Source organism: Ischnura elegans, chromosome 1 (genome assembly GCF_921293095.1).
Source record: "Ischnura elegans chromosome 1, ioIscEleg1.1, whole genome shotgun sequence".
Classification (NCBI taxonomy): domain Eukaryota; kingdom Metazoa; phylum Arthropoda; class Insecta; order Odonata; family Coenagrionidae; genus Ischnura; species Ischnura elegans.
Genome location: NC_060246.1, coordinates 50,662,254 through 50,677,474, shown reverse-complemented (window position 1 = coordinate 50,677,474; position 15,221 = coordinate 50,662,254). Strand labels below are relative to the sequence as shown.

General features: G+C 38.3%; 1 protein-coding gene across 1 annotated transcript in view; it reads left to right on the top strand.

Annotated features, from left to right (window-relative positions):
• The window catches only part of LOC124159956 (ectopic P granules protein 5 homolog), a 160,691-nt gene that overhangs the window by 66,092 nt on the left and 79,378 nt on the right, over positions 1-15,221 (top strand). The window contains exons 17-19 of the mRNA XM_046535784.1: positions 4,157-4,323; positions 4,425-4,574; positions 13,860-14,040. Of these exons, the coding sequence (XP_046391740.1) occupies positions 4,157-4,323; positions 4,425-4,574; positions 13,860-14,040 (498 nt within the window). The remainder of the gene's footprint in view (positions 1-4,156; positions 4,324-4,424; positions 4,575-13,859; positions 14,041-15,221) is intronic.

Sequence of the window (15,221 nt, the reverse complement as noted above, 5' to 3'; positions counted from 1 at the left end):
GAAGGCAGAAAGAGAAAGTTAGCTGCTAAGTGTTGCATGTCAATATGGGGCTGGAGGGCATCTTGTATTACAGTCAGACATCTTTATAGCAAACTTCTGTTAGCACACGCAGGAAAAACCTTTTATTCAAAAGAGGTTATAGCATACACTTACACCAAGAACAAAATATAGTTACATCAAACATAAATGCAACGTTGGCAACACCTTTTCGAACACCACCCAGGCGTTGCAACCACATTATACATATACGAAAAGGACTTATTTTGTTAATAACATACACTCCGACAACTTCATAGGACCGCAAAAAAATTTTGTTGAGCGGAGGTTTTTATCATGTTGATGGTGACTGGAGATGTGCGAATAGTATCCGCGAATACTCAAATACTAGAGAGTATTCGATATTCGAGATCTCAAATAATAATGCTAAAGGTACGAACTCGAATTCCTCGAATACTTAGAATTTCGCACCATACACTGTCGCACACAAGTCATCAGTAGTTGACTCGGAAAAATGTAGAGAACTATAGTCATTTAGTGCATGCAGCACCGTTTTAAGCAAGTTGACGAATTACATGAAATTCGCAAATTAGAGCGGCGAAAAGAGTTCTACATGGGGAACCGAAAATGATCGGGTGAAAAAATCCGAAAATCCCCATCAGGAGAACCTCAGGGCCGTGGGATAGTAACTATGTAGGACAATTCCCAAAATCCGCTACCCCTTCCATCCATCAGCCCTCGGCCCCTCCTCCAATGCTTTCCTCCTCTCCAAAATCAAACAAAAGGCCCCAGCTCGCACAGGGTTCGTATTACGAAGGCCATAAATCAAAAGCTTCAAAAGAAAATATTAAGTTACAGGAGAATAATAGAATCGTATTTCACCCTTCCTTTTTTATCCCCCACTGACCTTTTACTGCCTACCTGCTTCGAAGTTTGCCATTCTGGAGGTCAACTGCTGCATGAGTCATCTATTAGCCCAAAAGTAGTGTAACAATAACTTTCGTCAATTGATATTACACCTTTATTGGATTGAAAGATTAGTAACGTGTGCGTAATTTAATAAGAAATAAGACCAAACAGGACGTATTTCTGACTTTATTTAAGCTTTTTACGCCAGGAAATAAATTTCCAAATACGACGGAGACTTACAGTTAGCATTCTGGCAAAACTCGATATCCTCGTAGCTGAGCTTCACGGAAGTTGATGAGGTATTTTTTTCCGAAAACATATATCAAGTTACAATTTATGAGTTATGCTATAAATCTCTATTGTCACAGTCACTGACTAAGGGATATTTTCTCAGGATATTTGGTTTCTCCCTGATAGCAATTCGAATTCATCTGCTTATCTCGTGAGAACTTCCAAAGATGGACCGAAAATAATTGAAGAAAATCCGGCGGAGAAGCACGTGTATTTTGCAAAATGCCTCGGATTGTCCGCTAACACTTGACAGTAGGAGTGGGGGTAAAGCGAGCTACCTATTGAAAATAAGAAGTTGGATGAAGCCGAGTATCAGATGAGTGTGCTGCTGAAATGGCGTTTGGTAGATAAGACCACTATACATCAGACAGAAATCCATCGTAGCAGTGTAAATGCCGAGACGGCATGCAATCATTTTTTCGTGAGGTGGTGTGTCCCCTTAGGATATTTGAGAGAGATGTTAGTTGAATCAACTATATACCCATATTTCTTCCATAAAATTAAAATATTCCATCTATCAGCTAAATTACTGTTTGAGTCCTTTAAAGGAAATCACAATTACTCGCCAAAATCCTGGATTTCCGGCTGCATGGGTAACCTAGTCAAACATTCCAGCATTCATCGTTTTTTTCGTCCATCCCCTTGAAAAACGATAGATGGAGGTTCCACTGTATTTCTTTTTATTTATACATTCATCAAGTGAAATAGAAGAAGAAGCGTATGTTTAATATGCTTTGTGCAATTCTAGTATTCGAGGTATTTGAAATTCGAGGTATTTGAATATTCGAGCAATGATTTAATATTTGAATTCGAGATTCGAGTTCAAGAAATCTGCTTTTTTACCCATCTCTAATGGTTATCGTTAACAGAACTACAAGTTTATTTTTAACAGAACTGGACTTAAAATCTGTCAGTTCCTCCAGAGTTTGGCAGTTTTGTCAGTGTTATGTTGTTGGAGTCATTCACCAAGGAATTCCTGCCAGATTTTCATATTTTTCCGCATGCATCTACTTAGCTTTAAAATTTAAGTGCCTGGTGTTGGCCTGGGGGAGCGAAGCATTATGTTAAGGCAAATCATCTGGTTTGATTGTCAAAAGTCATTGCTTTGTGGGAAAATGCCAATGAAGATGGGCTAACCAGTAGATTGAATCACCTTCATTAAAATTTTATGTGTATATACTTCTTGATGAGCAGAAATTCCAAGATTTCGGTAATTATTTGCACAAACCTATCCCACCTTCAGAAAAAATCTGGGCTCTGCGATGGCAATAAAATGAAATATGCCCTTAAAAGATGCAACCATGTACATACTTTTTATGCTAGCTTTACTACTTACCTAACTATCAAACATCATATCATAAATGAAGCGGACTGAAATGCATCTATATATATATATATAAAATTCACATTCACACAGGTCGCCACAGGCGAATATACAATCATAATAACACATAATAGAAATTGAAAGAAAGAGATAGAAACATAAATGCAAGACGATGACACACTGTGGCGTGGAGATGGAATGAAGGCCGAAAACACATGGAAAAAAGTTCACCTGAACCGGGAATCGAACCACGGACCTTCTGCTTTCCGGGCAGATGCTCAGACCACCGAGCTATCCAGGCTAATCTAATCTCCAGTGTTTTCGGCGGGGGTTTATACACCAAATCCCCCGAGGTCTAGCCCTATCATTTGGCCAAGAGATGGCTCTGGGCGTAGGTCCCGCCACGAACGAAGAATTCAACGCGGACAGAAGAAGAAATGGAATTAAAGATGGTCACAATCACACACACAGCAGGATAGATATAGAACATGCGTTTCGGGGAACGCTGATCCCAAGAAGAGGAAACGAACCATATAGGTCATATACATTTCAAATTCACATTCACACAGGTCGCCACAGGCGAATATACAATCATAATAACACATAATAGAAATTGAAAGAAAGAGATAGAAACATAAATGCAAGACGATGACACACTGTGGCGTGGAGATGGAATGAAGGCCGAAAACACATGGAAAAAAGTTCACCTGAACCGGGAATCGAACCACGGACCTTCTGCTTTCCGGGCAGATGCTCAGACCACCGAGCTATCCAGGCTAATCTAATCTCCAGTGTTTTCGGCGGGGGTTTATACACCAAATCCCCCGAGGTCTAGCCCTATCATTTGGCCAAGAGATGGCTCTGGGCGTAGGTCCCGCCACGAACGAAGAATTCAACGCGGACAGAAGAAGAAATGGAATTAAAGATGGTCACAATCACACACACAGCAGGATAGATATAGAACATGCGTTTCGGGGAACGCTGATCCCAAGAAGAGGAAACGAACCATATAGGTCATATACATTTCAAATTCACATTCACACAGGTCGCCACAGGCGAATATACAATCATAATAACACATAATAGAAATTGAAAGAAAGAGATAGAAACATAAATGCAAGACGATGACACACTGTGGCGTGGAGATGGAATGAAGGCCGAAAACACATGGAAAAAAGTTCACCTGAACCGGGAATCGAACCACGGACCTTCTGCTTTCCGGGCAGATGCTCAGACCACCGAGCTATCCAGGCTAATCTAATCTCCAGTGTTTTCGGCGGGTGTCATCGTCTTGCATTTATGTTTCTATCTCTTTCTTTCAATTTCTATTATGTGTTATTATGATTATATGAAATATATATATATATATATATATATATATATATATATATTTCATTATTCATTCTAAAGAGTTGACTCTGGACTAAAGAATTCTTTCATTCAACAGAATTTTTGCAGTTAGTTAAGGGGTAGGTAAGGGGTTAATTCTATGAAGGATGAAAATACATTATTCTTATGGGAGGAAAATCAGTTATTTATTTTTTATTGATTGTTAGGAGGCCCTACATTGTATAAAGTTTTGTTCTGAAGAAGTTTGACTGTATTTGTGTATGTAAATTGAATTTTTTGTTGCAGAGGTCTTGGCAGAAGGAATTTGTCGATGTGACTCAAGGCAAGAATCAAATAGTAGCTGCTGTAAAAGCCTGGGATGAGCTCAGAAAAGATTTTACTGAAATTATTTCATCTCCCAACTATTCCCAATCAAGTCATTATTTACCTCCTCTTCAAAGGATCCATTCAAGGTTGGATATTAATCATTTATTTATAATCAATCGAATTAGAAGCAGAAATGTGAAATTTTCTCTCTTGAATTAATGTTAATTATTTCAATTCTATGTTGTAGACTGAGGTCCTGTAGTGATCCAATGCCACTGTCCTTCCCATCACATACTGAACCAAAGATGAGGCTTCAGATTCCACAGATTTTTTGTGGCCAAGAGGCGGCAACTAGAGCAATCATCAACTGTGTGACACCTTTATTGGAGTATGCCAGGTAGTTGGTAGATTTTATTATTGTTTTTTTTAATAATTAATTATTTTATTTTTCCAGAGGTAATTAGCTTTTTTTTATGTTCACATACATTGGCTACGCATGCAAAAATGTATTGTGATAAAGTCATGCTGTTATCAGTGTATTTCTAATTTTCAAAAATTGCAAACCATAATTATTCATATTTATATTTGGGGGAAGAGAACGGTCTTAAATACTTCCTACACTGTTAAGAAAGGTATTGATCGTATGCTAGGAATTGTGAATGCCTTATCCATTTGGCAGGATACTTTCAAGAGTGAGAGAAACTGGCAAACTGGAAGGCACCTAATAGGGTAGTTCCTTCATTAAAGAAAACGAAAGGCATTGATTGCGATTCGTTACCAACGATTAGTATATTCATAATTTACAAATTATTTGGTCTTAGAAATCCCAGTTCAGACGAATGGCAACGGTCAAGTTTAACCGCATTTGAAAAAGTCCAGATTGGCACCCATGCGATGCCACTCCACGTGACGTCACAGGGACCTAGTTTCTATACGAGTAGATAGGAGTTTTACATCGTCTGAGATTACCAATGCATGCATGAGGCACAGAGCTCAGGGAGACATGTCTTAATAATCACATATTAACACTGCCTAAGGTAGGAAAGTTTTCTTCGTTTGATAACGTATTAATAATCCTTTTAAGCCAAGCGCAACCTGCTAGCAGGATACTCTGCTACCTGCTCGCAGCCAGCATCGTATCAGCGCTCAAAGCCTCGCCCCAAGGTCACCGCACACGGGGGCGCCAGGAACCAGATTTACGTCACACGGGGTTTTCCCAGCATTCATAATTAGCCGTCACGTTTGCGGGCGCTTGAAAATTTTCACTTTTCATTTGATTTCGAAAAATAGATATCATCATTTTAAAATCTAAAAGTGTGAAATACGTACTCCAGGAGTAATAATCTTTCGATTTAGGCAATAAAAAAATAATAGGAAACCACCCTACTGTATTTGTCCAATATTTCCGTAGCTCCCCGACTACTTTTGTTGCGTCTTGTCAACAAGAGTGCCCCAGGTTGTGGGGCCTATCAATAGAAAATACAGCATATCCCTGATTATCCGGCTGAAGCATATCCGTGTAGCAAATTATCCTTGCATGATTTTCACTCTCGTTCAATGTTTTCTGTGATCTTTATAAAAAAAATCAGATGCAAAATACCGGAATTACTGCATTTTAATGCTTGAATACTCCGGGCTTATAATTTCCATTTGGATCCCCTTTGTATTAGGGAAGCGATTGCATACGATCTGCATTCACAGGAGATCCGTGTTCTTGTTTTCCAAGCCTTGTAGTGTGCGACCGCCCTCCTTGATCATGGATATATGTCCTGCATCCCGCGTTGTAACACAGGCAACATCTGCAAGACGCGACTACGTGGTGTGGTGCCTGACGGTGTAGTTTCCCAACATTGCACTGTGGTTTTGAAGTATTCGTGCAAACCAATTCTCTGTATTCATGATCACGCAGCCACAGATGTGTGGTTTTCGCAACCATGTCTTACATGGAGCGGTAGCAATACGAGTACAATCATGTTATCGCTGCTAAAAAGTTCATGGTCTGGCAAAGAAAGCTCTCAATGAGTTCGGGAAGCACTTTAAAATAATTGAATAAGTGCATAAATTATAATTTATTGTTTGTTTTACGTAAATTATGAACATTACAAGACATTAAAATGAAAGTTTGCGTTATCTGTGTTTCCCGATTATTCATGCCACCTCCCCCCATCATTAGCCTGGATAATCGGGTTGATCATTCACTAGGCTGATCATTCCCTGTCAGGCAACTCTGTACTCTTGGTGGAGCTGGGCCTGGTTTCTGTGAAGCTAGAGGCCCAGTTGAGGATCAAGCAAACATTTTACTGTTTATGCTGACATTTAATCTAAACTTTCATCCTATATTTTACTGTAATTTTAAATCCCCCTTGTCTTGAGAATTACTTATGACTGTCTCTGTAGAGCCTTATTTCCCTGTCTTCAGAGGCCATGTCATTTACTATGTACAGTGGAACCTCGTTAAAGTGAGTACGGGTACGGGCCCGATATTACGAGAGATAACGATGCACCGACAATTGACCCTATAATAAGCATGTGAAAAATTCGTTTTAACGAGGCCCTTTTGGTGTTGGCTCTCGCCATAGCGAGGGTTTCACCGCCGGAAAAACTTCTGAAAGACTCAAGACTCCTTAATATCTGTAATTGCTAGCGATTAAATGACCGTGATACAGTTTTATCAGTTTATTTTTGAATTTTCAGTGGAAAATACCAAAATAATAGAATGATTACGTAAATGCACTAATTAAGTGCATAGGAAAATGGCTTTGTCGCTTGTGCAAAGGCATAATGATTGACAAAACAATGCTTTGCATGATTTTTATTCAGTACGGCGCTTATAAATTGTTTGAACAGTTAGTCGTTGTTTGAGTAAGGAAATTTAGTGATGCAAAGAAACATCACCTTTCGTCTGGATTTATACTTACGTTTATCGGATAGAAATTTATCTGTCGTCGCACCACTCCTGTTCCTGTATAACTGTTCGCAACAGGTATATTGGCTATTATTTGCTCCACCTCCGGTAAAGCGACAATTCGCTATAGCGAGTGTTTATTGGTGCACCGTGGGGTGTCGTTTTATCGAGGTTGCACTGTACATAGTTGCATTGTTGTCTGCTGCCAGCCAACGAATGAGAAGTGTAAGCTACATAGAGTGTGTTGGCTAATGGTACGGGCACCACTATCGGTGCAATAAAGGTGGAATGCTGAATTTCATGAATGAACTGTATGAAATTCTGCCAAAACTCCATAGGGTCATGTCAAATATCATTTTACTCATTAATTATTCGACTACAGTAATGAATCAATAATAATTCTTTTAAACATAAACGTTTAGCTTCTACGGTCAAAAGAGTGAAGAAGAATAAGCGAAAAACTATGAAAACGAGGAAATGGTCGTCTTCTTCATCTCCCCACAAGCAAAATATTTGATTGGTGCATTTAATTGTATATTTATGTAGAGAGAACAACGTCTTTGCATTACAAATAGTTTTTTAAAATTAAATTTTACCTATTCTTTGATTTTTTTAAGTGGCTGAAAGGTAAATTTCAATTTCCAAGGTGTAGAAAAGTACATGAATATCAAAGTTACATATGCTATATGAAAAAAATATTTCCAAACTTTTCATGCGAGGAAATGCTGATATTGTTCCTCTTACTTATTGTAAACTGCAAAGGAAAAAAATCACTGTGATAGCCTCCGTGAAAGTTTTTGAGACATAAATGTAAGAATGCTTTTCAGCTCAAAGCAAATTTGATCCCAAAAAAGTCATTTGCAACCTGCCTTATTAATAGCTGCCCTAAAAACCATTTTCTCCTTCTTGCAGTCCAGCTTACCGCATTGGAAATTAGAGGAAGGGCTTTTGTCATCTTTTTCAATTGCTAAAGTGCATCTATATTGATGCTCTTTTTGTTTTCTTTTCTTGGGCTTGTAAATAGGGATAACATAATTTTTCACCTCAAGTGATCTTAATCAAAGGTATTTTCTATCAAAATTGAAAGCAGGGTGAAATGATTTGCAGGGGTTTCCTCCTTTACTAGGCTGCACCATTCCCTCTAGAGTGTACAAGGCAAACATATTGACCGAGGTGCCACATAAGGGGATTTGCAAGGGGAGGAAAGAAAGTATCATTATGGCTGAAGAATGGACAGAATGGTCGCATGGAGGAGAGGGGAGTGAAACAGAATTGATGATGAAGAGGCATCATATTTCAGAATAGTCATCAAAACGTGACGCTCAGTGGTGGTGAAGTAAGTAATGAGAAGGGTGTTTGTGGGGTGATGCAGTGGAAGCCCAGTTAAGCAATTATGGCATTTTACGAGAATTGTGTTTTAACGAGTGAGAGTCTTTGTATAGCCAAATGGCCTATGTTTTACATGTAAAATAAATCTGATTTAGCAAGGTCGAAAAGTTCCATTCTCAGCATATGCTCGGTATTACGACATATATTTCTTGAGGGCGATGCACCACTGAGCAAGCATTAATTATTGTCTTGTATTTTTTGTTTATTAAACTAAAAGTACAAGATGTGTGTCAGATCTACAACACTTAAAGCCAGTTGCCTCCAAGCATTTAAGTGAGTTATGGCCTTGAGTACGCTCTGCGCTCTCCCATTTTACGTTCTTCTTTTTTTAGGCCCAGTGGGAAGGGAATGGGAGAAAGATAACAGTGGGAGAGGGAGTTGATTCCCCCATCCTCTTTGACTGGCTTCATTGCTAATAGGCTACGTCTTAAGTGCAGGAACTTACATTGTAGTGAAAACTCCTCCATCTTTTCCCATGTTAGGTATGGAAGTTGAAAGCTCAATATTGTTGTAGTAAGATCGGCATCTTTACATTGACTTTCGACTAACGGAAAGCTAGAGCAACGTTGCCTGTTGCTGCATGCCATCCGGCAATGTATATTTCAATATTTCATTTATGCATAGGAATGTGGTTAGACCAAGACAAGACTTCAAAGACTGAATATTTTAGGCAAGGGGAACATCCGGAAATGGAATCTGCACTATTCAAGTGGTTTTTTTCAACAAAGGTCTGCAGGACTGCCCATAAACAGTGCGATGTTAAAGACAAAAGCTGACTACATTTCCCATGGGGAGAAATATCTTTGACCACTGAATCATGCCGTATTTCAGTGAACCTTTCAGCCAATTTTCTCAGGTTACTGATGTACTGGTTAAACATTGGAAAACTCAACATAACTGTTGGCATGATGTATTCGCCAAATTATCCATAAACTTTCACCACATGCCAAAAATATTTATTCCGAATAGTTACGCTGTTTTTACAGCTTCCTTCGCCAATCAAAAAATACAAGAACAGTAATGAAAACACTGAAAATGAGGAATTAATTAGAGATGTGTGAATAGTATCAGCGAATATTCAAAAATACCTTGAATACTAGGAAGTACATATTAAGCTAAGCATTGTGTTAAAAGTGCGATCTCAAATACCTCGAATACTTTGAATTTCGTATCGTTGGTAGTTGACTTGGAAGCATATTAGAGGCAAGGTCGTACCCAGGATCATTACTAGGTATGAATTTCTGGAAAAAGAAGAATTATTCCCTTTCGCCATTATTATTGATCCATGATTCAAAAGCAGAGTATTTCAAGATTCAAACAATGTTGAGATAATAAGAAATCAATTTGCTTTGGAGATGACAAGTCTGTCTAAAGAGTATCACCCTAGAAAAACAGATACCTTTGGAAAAGTGCAACTGAAAATTACCTTTTTACCTTATATGCTTTTTTGTTTATGCATTCATCAAGTCAAATAGGAGAATTGCATTGAATATGCTTTGTGCAATTCTAGTATTCTATCTCCATATACACCCATCCCTAGAATTAATATTTTATGAAATTGAAGATTCACCATTTCTTTCTTTAAATATGCTGATACTCAACTAGATTGTGCATGATGATGGCTCTTTAGGTGTTTAACTTCATTAAATATCGTGGAAACAAAAGGAAAACTGTTTTAATGAAAGATTATGAGACTTCTTTGGGATTATTCAACACCTTCGGAAACAACAAACTCTTGGTTTAGCGAGTAATTGCAGAGGGATTTTGAGTGCTTGTTAAACCGAGCTTCTACTGTCGTTTGTGAAGAGATCTGTCATCTCAAACCTCAATGATTAGTAAAAAAGGAAGGAAAGAAACTTTAAAAAGAAAAACAATTAATGTTCTGGTTTCATTATACACTTATAATAATAATAGTAATGATTTTATTTCTGTTCGTTAGCGAGTAACATAGAAATTGTCAAAAGGGGGAAAAAATGATACTTAATAGCAAACGGCATTGGTTAAGTAGCAGAAAATAAAAAACACTACAGGGCTCAGTTAAAAACAAATACAATAAGTTCAATTATGACAACAGTCACACTTTGATACCTTGAATTCAGAAATGCAATAATATACATTTTCAAGAAGTAAATTCTTTACACGGTTTTTGAGTAGTAAGTGATTTAATATCAGATGGTAATTTGTTATAGATTATTGAGGCTGCATGATAAGGACTATATAGAGAGAGGGAAGTGGAGGCATGAGATAGGTGGATATCAGTACTATTTCGTGTGTGGTAAGGGTGCACATCATGGTGAGAGGAGAATATTTGGGGGTTGTGTTTGACAAATAAGGTACAATTAAGTTTATAAAGGGAGGGAAGTGTGAGGATCGTATGGTTCTTGAATAAAGATCTGCCTGGGGTACGAAGAGGTAGGCAAAGCATTGCCTTAATGGCCTGCTTTTGAAGGGAAAAAATCTTTTTGGAAAGGTTGTCGTTTACCCAGAATAAAATGCCATATGAGATGTGAGATTGGATTTTTCAGTGAAACAGGAGTTTCAAGGTGTCCAGAGCGACAATTGGGGCTAGTTTTCTATTTAAGAAGATTCCGATGGTAAGTTTTTTTCATGGTGTTCTGTATATGGCCAGACCAGTCTAGGTTTTAATTGATTACTAGACCAAGAAATTTGACAGAGTGAGATCTGATGAGGATGTTATGCTTTAAAAGAGGTAGAAGCTGGATGTGGGTTGGTACCTTTTGTGGTGGAACTGCAGGTGAAGAGATTTACGAGAGTTTATGGTGCGTCCATTTTTTCGGCAACAATTGCTCATATGTATCTGAGATTGAGGTTCGGGAAATATCCCCAAGTTCAGCTGAATTTTTTTACTGTAAAACGCAGGAGGTATCATCAGCATAGAGAAGTAGCTTACCAACAAATTGAACGTAGGAGGTCATTTATAAAAATTATGATGAGCGGGGATCCAAGTATTGAGCCTTGGGGGACAAATCCTTGGCATACATGAAGTGGTCTAGATAGAGTTATGTTAGAGCCATTGTCTAATTGGTAGCAAAATTTTACTTGCTGCTGCCAGTTGGAGAGGAAAGGTTTTATCCAAAGCAGGGCATTGCCTTTAATCTCTAGCCTTGAAAGTTTGGAGAATTGTATCTTATGATTGATACTATCAAAGGCCTTACTAATATCATAGAAGATCCCTAGTGTAGCATTTCTACTACCAAGGGCCTTGTGGATATGGCTAAGTAACTGAAGTATGGCAGTGGTGGTGGATTTCCCAGCTAGGAAGCCATGCTGGGCTTGGTCCAAGAGATGGAATGACTGAAGAAAGTTTGTGAGACGATTGAGAAAAATGTTTTCAAAAACTTTGGAAAGACTAGGAAGCACTGATATTGGCCAGTAGTTGTTAGGGTCAGCATGAGGACCATTTTTTGTGGATAGGGTTAACATAGGCTAACTTCTGGTAGTTAGGGAAATGACCTTCATCAAAGGTAGCCTTAATTATATAAGCTAGCGGATCACATACATGTATAATCTTTGACTGCCTTCAAGATAGGGATGGGGATTTCATCAAATCCTGAAGACCATTTGATAGAGAATGTATTCAAGGCCTTGCTGACCTCGAATGGATCAGTTGGGATGAGAAAGAAGGTCTTAGATGGCAAGGAACTGTTCGGAAAACTAGGATAGGTAGGGTGATCTTGATTTACATTGATGTCTTAGATTGTACAATATGAAATTGAAATAGTCCGCAACTTTCAATAGATCTACGACTGGGGTGCCACCAAAAATGAATTCTTCATGGGTGTTACATGTTTGAATTGCTCTGGTATTGCACTTAATGACATCCCAAGCAGATTTTATGGGATTAGTGGAGAAAAAGATGTAACTTTCATTGACGATTTTCCTATGGTTCCTAACGCTTCGTTTGAAGGCCTTGAGGGATTGTTTATAATAAGTCATAGACTGCTGTCTACATACTTGACTTGACGATGAAGTTCATGCAATTGTTGGCTTTCAGCGACTAGGTCATGGGAGTAGAACCTTCTCCTAGTACCCTCTAGCCGACAACGATAAGTCTTCTTAGGGAAAGCAGCATTGAAATGCACCATGAATGTATATTTACAAACTTATCATTTGTGTTTTTAGTTGCATAAACATCAACCCAATTTTCAAGTGATATTGAGTCATACAAAATTAAGAATGGAGTCAGCATCAAAAACTCTTTTACAGACATTGTGAGGGATTTTATAAGAATGGATGCTGCAAGATTTAAGTGAAAAATGAAATTGCAAGATGGATGGACAGAAAGGTGGCTAGGGTATTGCAGACTAAGTTTGAGGAGGGTATGTTGGAAATATGTAGGTCAATTAATGTTGAGGAAGATTTAGTTATTCTAGTAGGTGAATCATTTGTAATCATTAAGCCGTGCTATCAAACAAGTTGCTAAGATCAGACCTGTAATGGGAGTCAATCATAATATCTCAATTTATCTCACCATACAAAATTAGATAGTTGGCACTTTTAGAGGGAGCAAACAGGATTGCATCATTTAGTCCACCAATGAAATTGTTAAAATTACCACTTGGAGAACGATATATACAGTAATTAGCATAAGTCACTGATATCGCACGAAAGTTGATGCTCACAGGACGCCATCTTGTCCAAAAAAAAACTTCTGGGAGAAGTAAATCAAGTGTTTCAAAAGAATAGATAATGGCATCTGATTTCTTTTCATTTGGTTGGCCTGAGCCATTTGGGCCATCTGCTTTTAGAGATTGGTAATCAGCTAGTAAATCATCTCCTACTTGGACTGTGAAAAAAGGAAGGCAAAATTTCTTTTTTGAGTACCCATCATCATATAATAGCCATAAGAGTAATATATCGTCAGAAAGTAACCTTCTTGCTAATTAATTATGGTGGTCATCCAGTAATCTGGGCTGTGGGTTTTTTCCACATAATGTACAGGTATCTTAATGTTTGTATGTAATTGTTATAGCTTCTCTCATGACTTAATGATGAATTCTTCTTGGGTTTCCAACCTGGTTAACTCAGTCGCATAGGCTGACGTTTCGGAAGACGACTTGTCTCCCACTTTCATGGCGTGTTACTCAATGAAAGTCCAATTTCACACTTTTCACACTTAGTGTGAAATTGGACTTTCCCTGAGCAACATGCCTTGAAAATGGGAGACAAGTCACCATCCGAAACGTCAGCCTATACGAGTGTGTTAACCTGGTTGAAAACCTCAGAAGAATTCATCAATGTAATTCACCTGGAGAAATTAAGATGGTTACCATGTTTGCTTGCCAGTTATTATATTAATGAATGACTTTGTGCTTATCATTAAATTTGATTTTATATCATTTATTGCATTATTTTTTTTAACATTAGGCTGAGCTCCCTCCATTTTTCGGAGCATACTGCCTTAGACTGTGCCTTTATGGAACTGGTACCTAATCTTTATCAAGATGTATGGATTGAGTTTACACGGAAAGTTCCTTGTGCTCCAAAAATGGCAACTGATAATGAAAGTATTCCTTCTTGCAAGGGACCGGCCAAAATCCACTTCAAGGTTGGTTTGACATTTTTATGTATATATATATATATGTTGTATGAATGAATGAAGTAGTGTATCGGCCATAATGCCTTATTTCACTTGGGCTCAGCATGCCCCGATATGCATGTTCCTGTCTCTTTCAGCTATCATGTGAGCGTGTATCTTTCCTTTCATTCTTGTGTCCTTGTCCATTTCTTCTGTTGGTGAGTGGTGAGCTGCCCCAGTACCATCTATTGGTTACTCTTATGGGCCAAAGCAAAGGGAGTTTTCTGTGCATCAATCCCTGCTGAAATCATGGTAAATCTAAGCGTCTTGATTGCGCATTTGTCAGAGCACCCGACCAGCAACCGGGAGGTTCTGGGTTCGAGTCCCAGTCAGGCCGCATTTTACCCTCTGATTTTCTGGCTTTTCGTATCTACCACAGCACCGTTGTCCTCGTCTTTTAACTATTATAGGCTCCTATCCCTTTCTCTCCTTACCTGTGAACTTATTTGCATGTTTGCACCTAAGGCATCATGTGAATGAATGAAGTAGCTCTAGAAAATTAGTGCGTAAAAGCAGAGCAAAGTACTAAGAAGTGATATTGGATAAAAGTGGACGTAGAAACCAAGAGATCAACTACAGAAAAAATGCAAAGGGAAGAAGTATTTATAAACGCTCTAAAGTCTAATTATGGGGGCAGTATATTAGCATAAAAGCGAAGAATATATAAAACTATGATTGAAAGTATGACAACATAATATGGAGGAGAAGTATGGGGCATTAAGGAAAAACACAGAAACAGGTTATTGATGTAGAGAGGTTACATGAGAGGGAGCAGCAGAAAGTGTAGACTTGATGATGTTAGAAATGATACTATAATGAATATGATGGAATTGGAAAAAGATGAGTAGACAAGGAAGAAAGGAAGCGATTACTCTGGTTTTGGCCATGTTAATAGAATGGATGGCACCAGATGGATGTGATGGCAAATATTGGATTGAAGACCTCCAGAAAAATTGAAAAGAGGGAGACCAACAAATAAATTGGAGTGTTTTATAAACAGTGGAGAATTATCCTCAATTTACATAAAAACCAAGTAGCTGTGATTAAATTTTGATCCACCTACAAAGAAGCAAGAATAAGGAAATGAGGGAGACAAGGATATGCGGTGTCCCCCATAATATTCAACTTGTCCATTGAGAAAGCTATCAGTG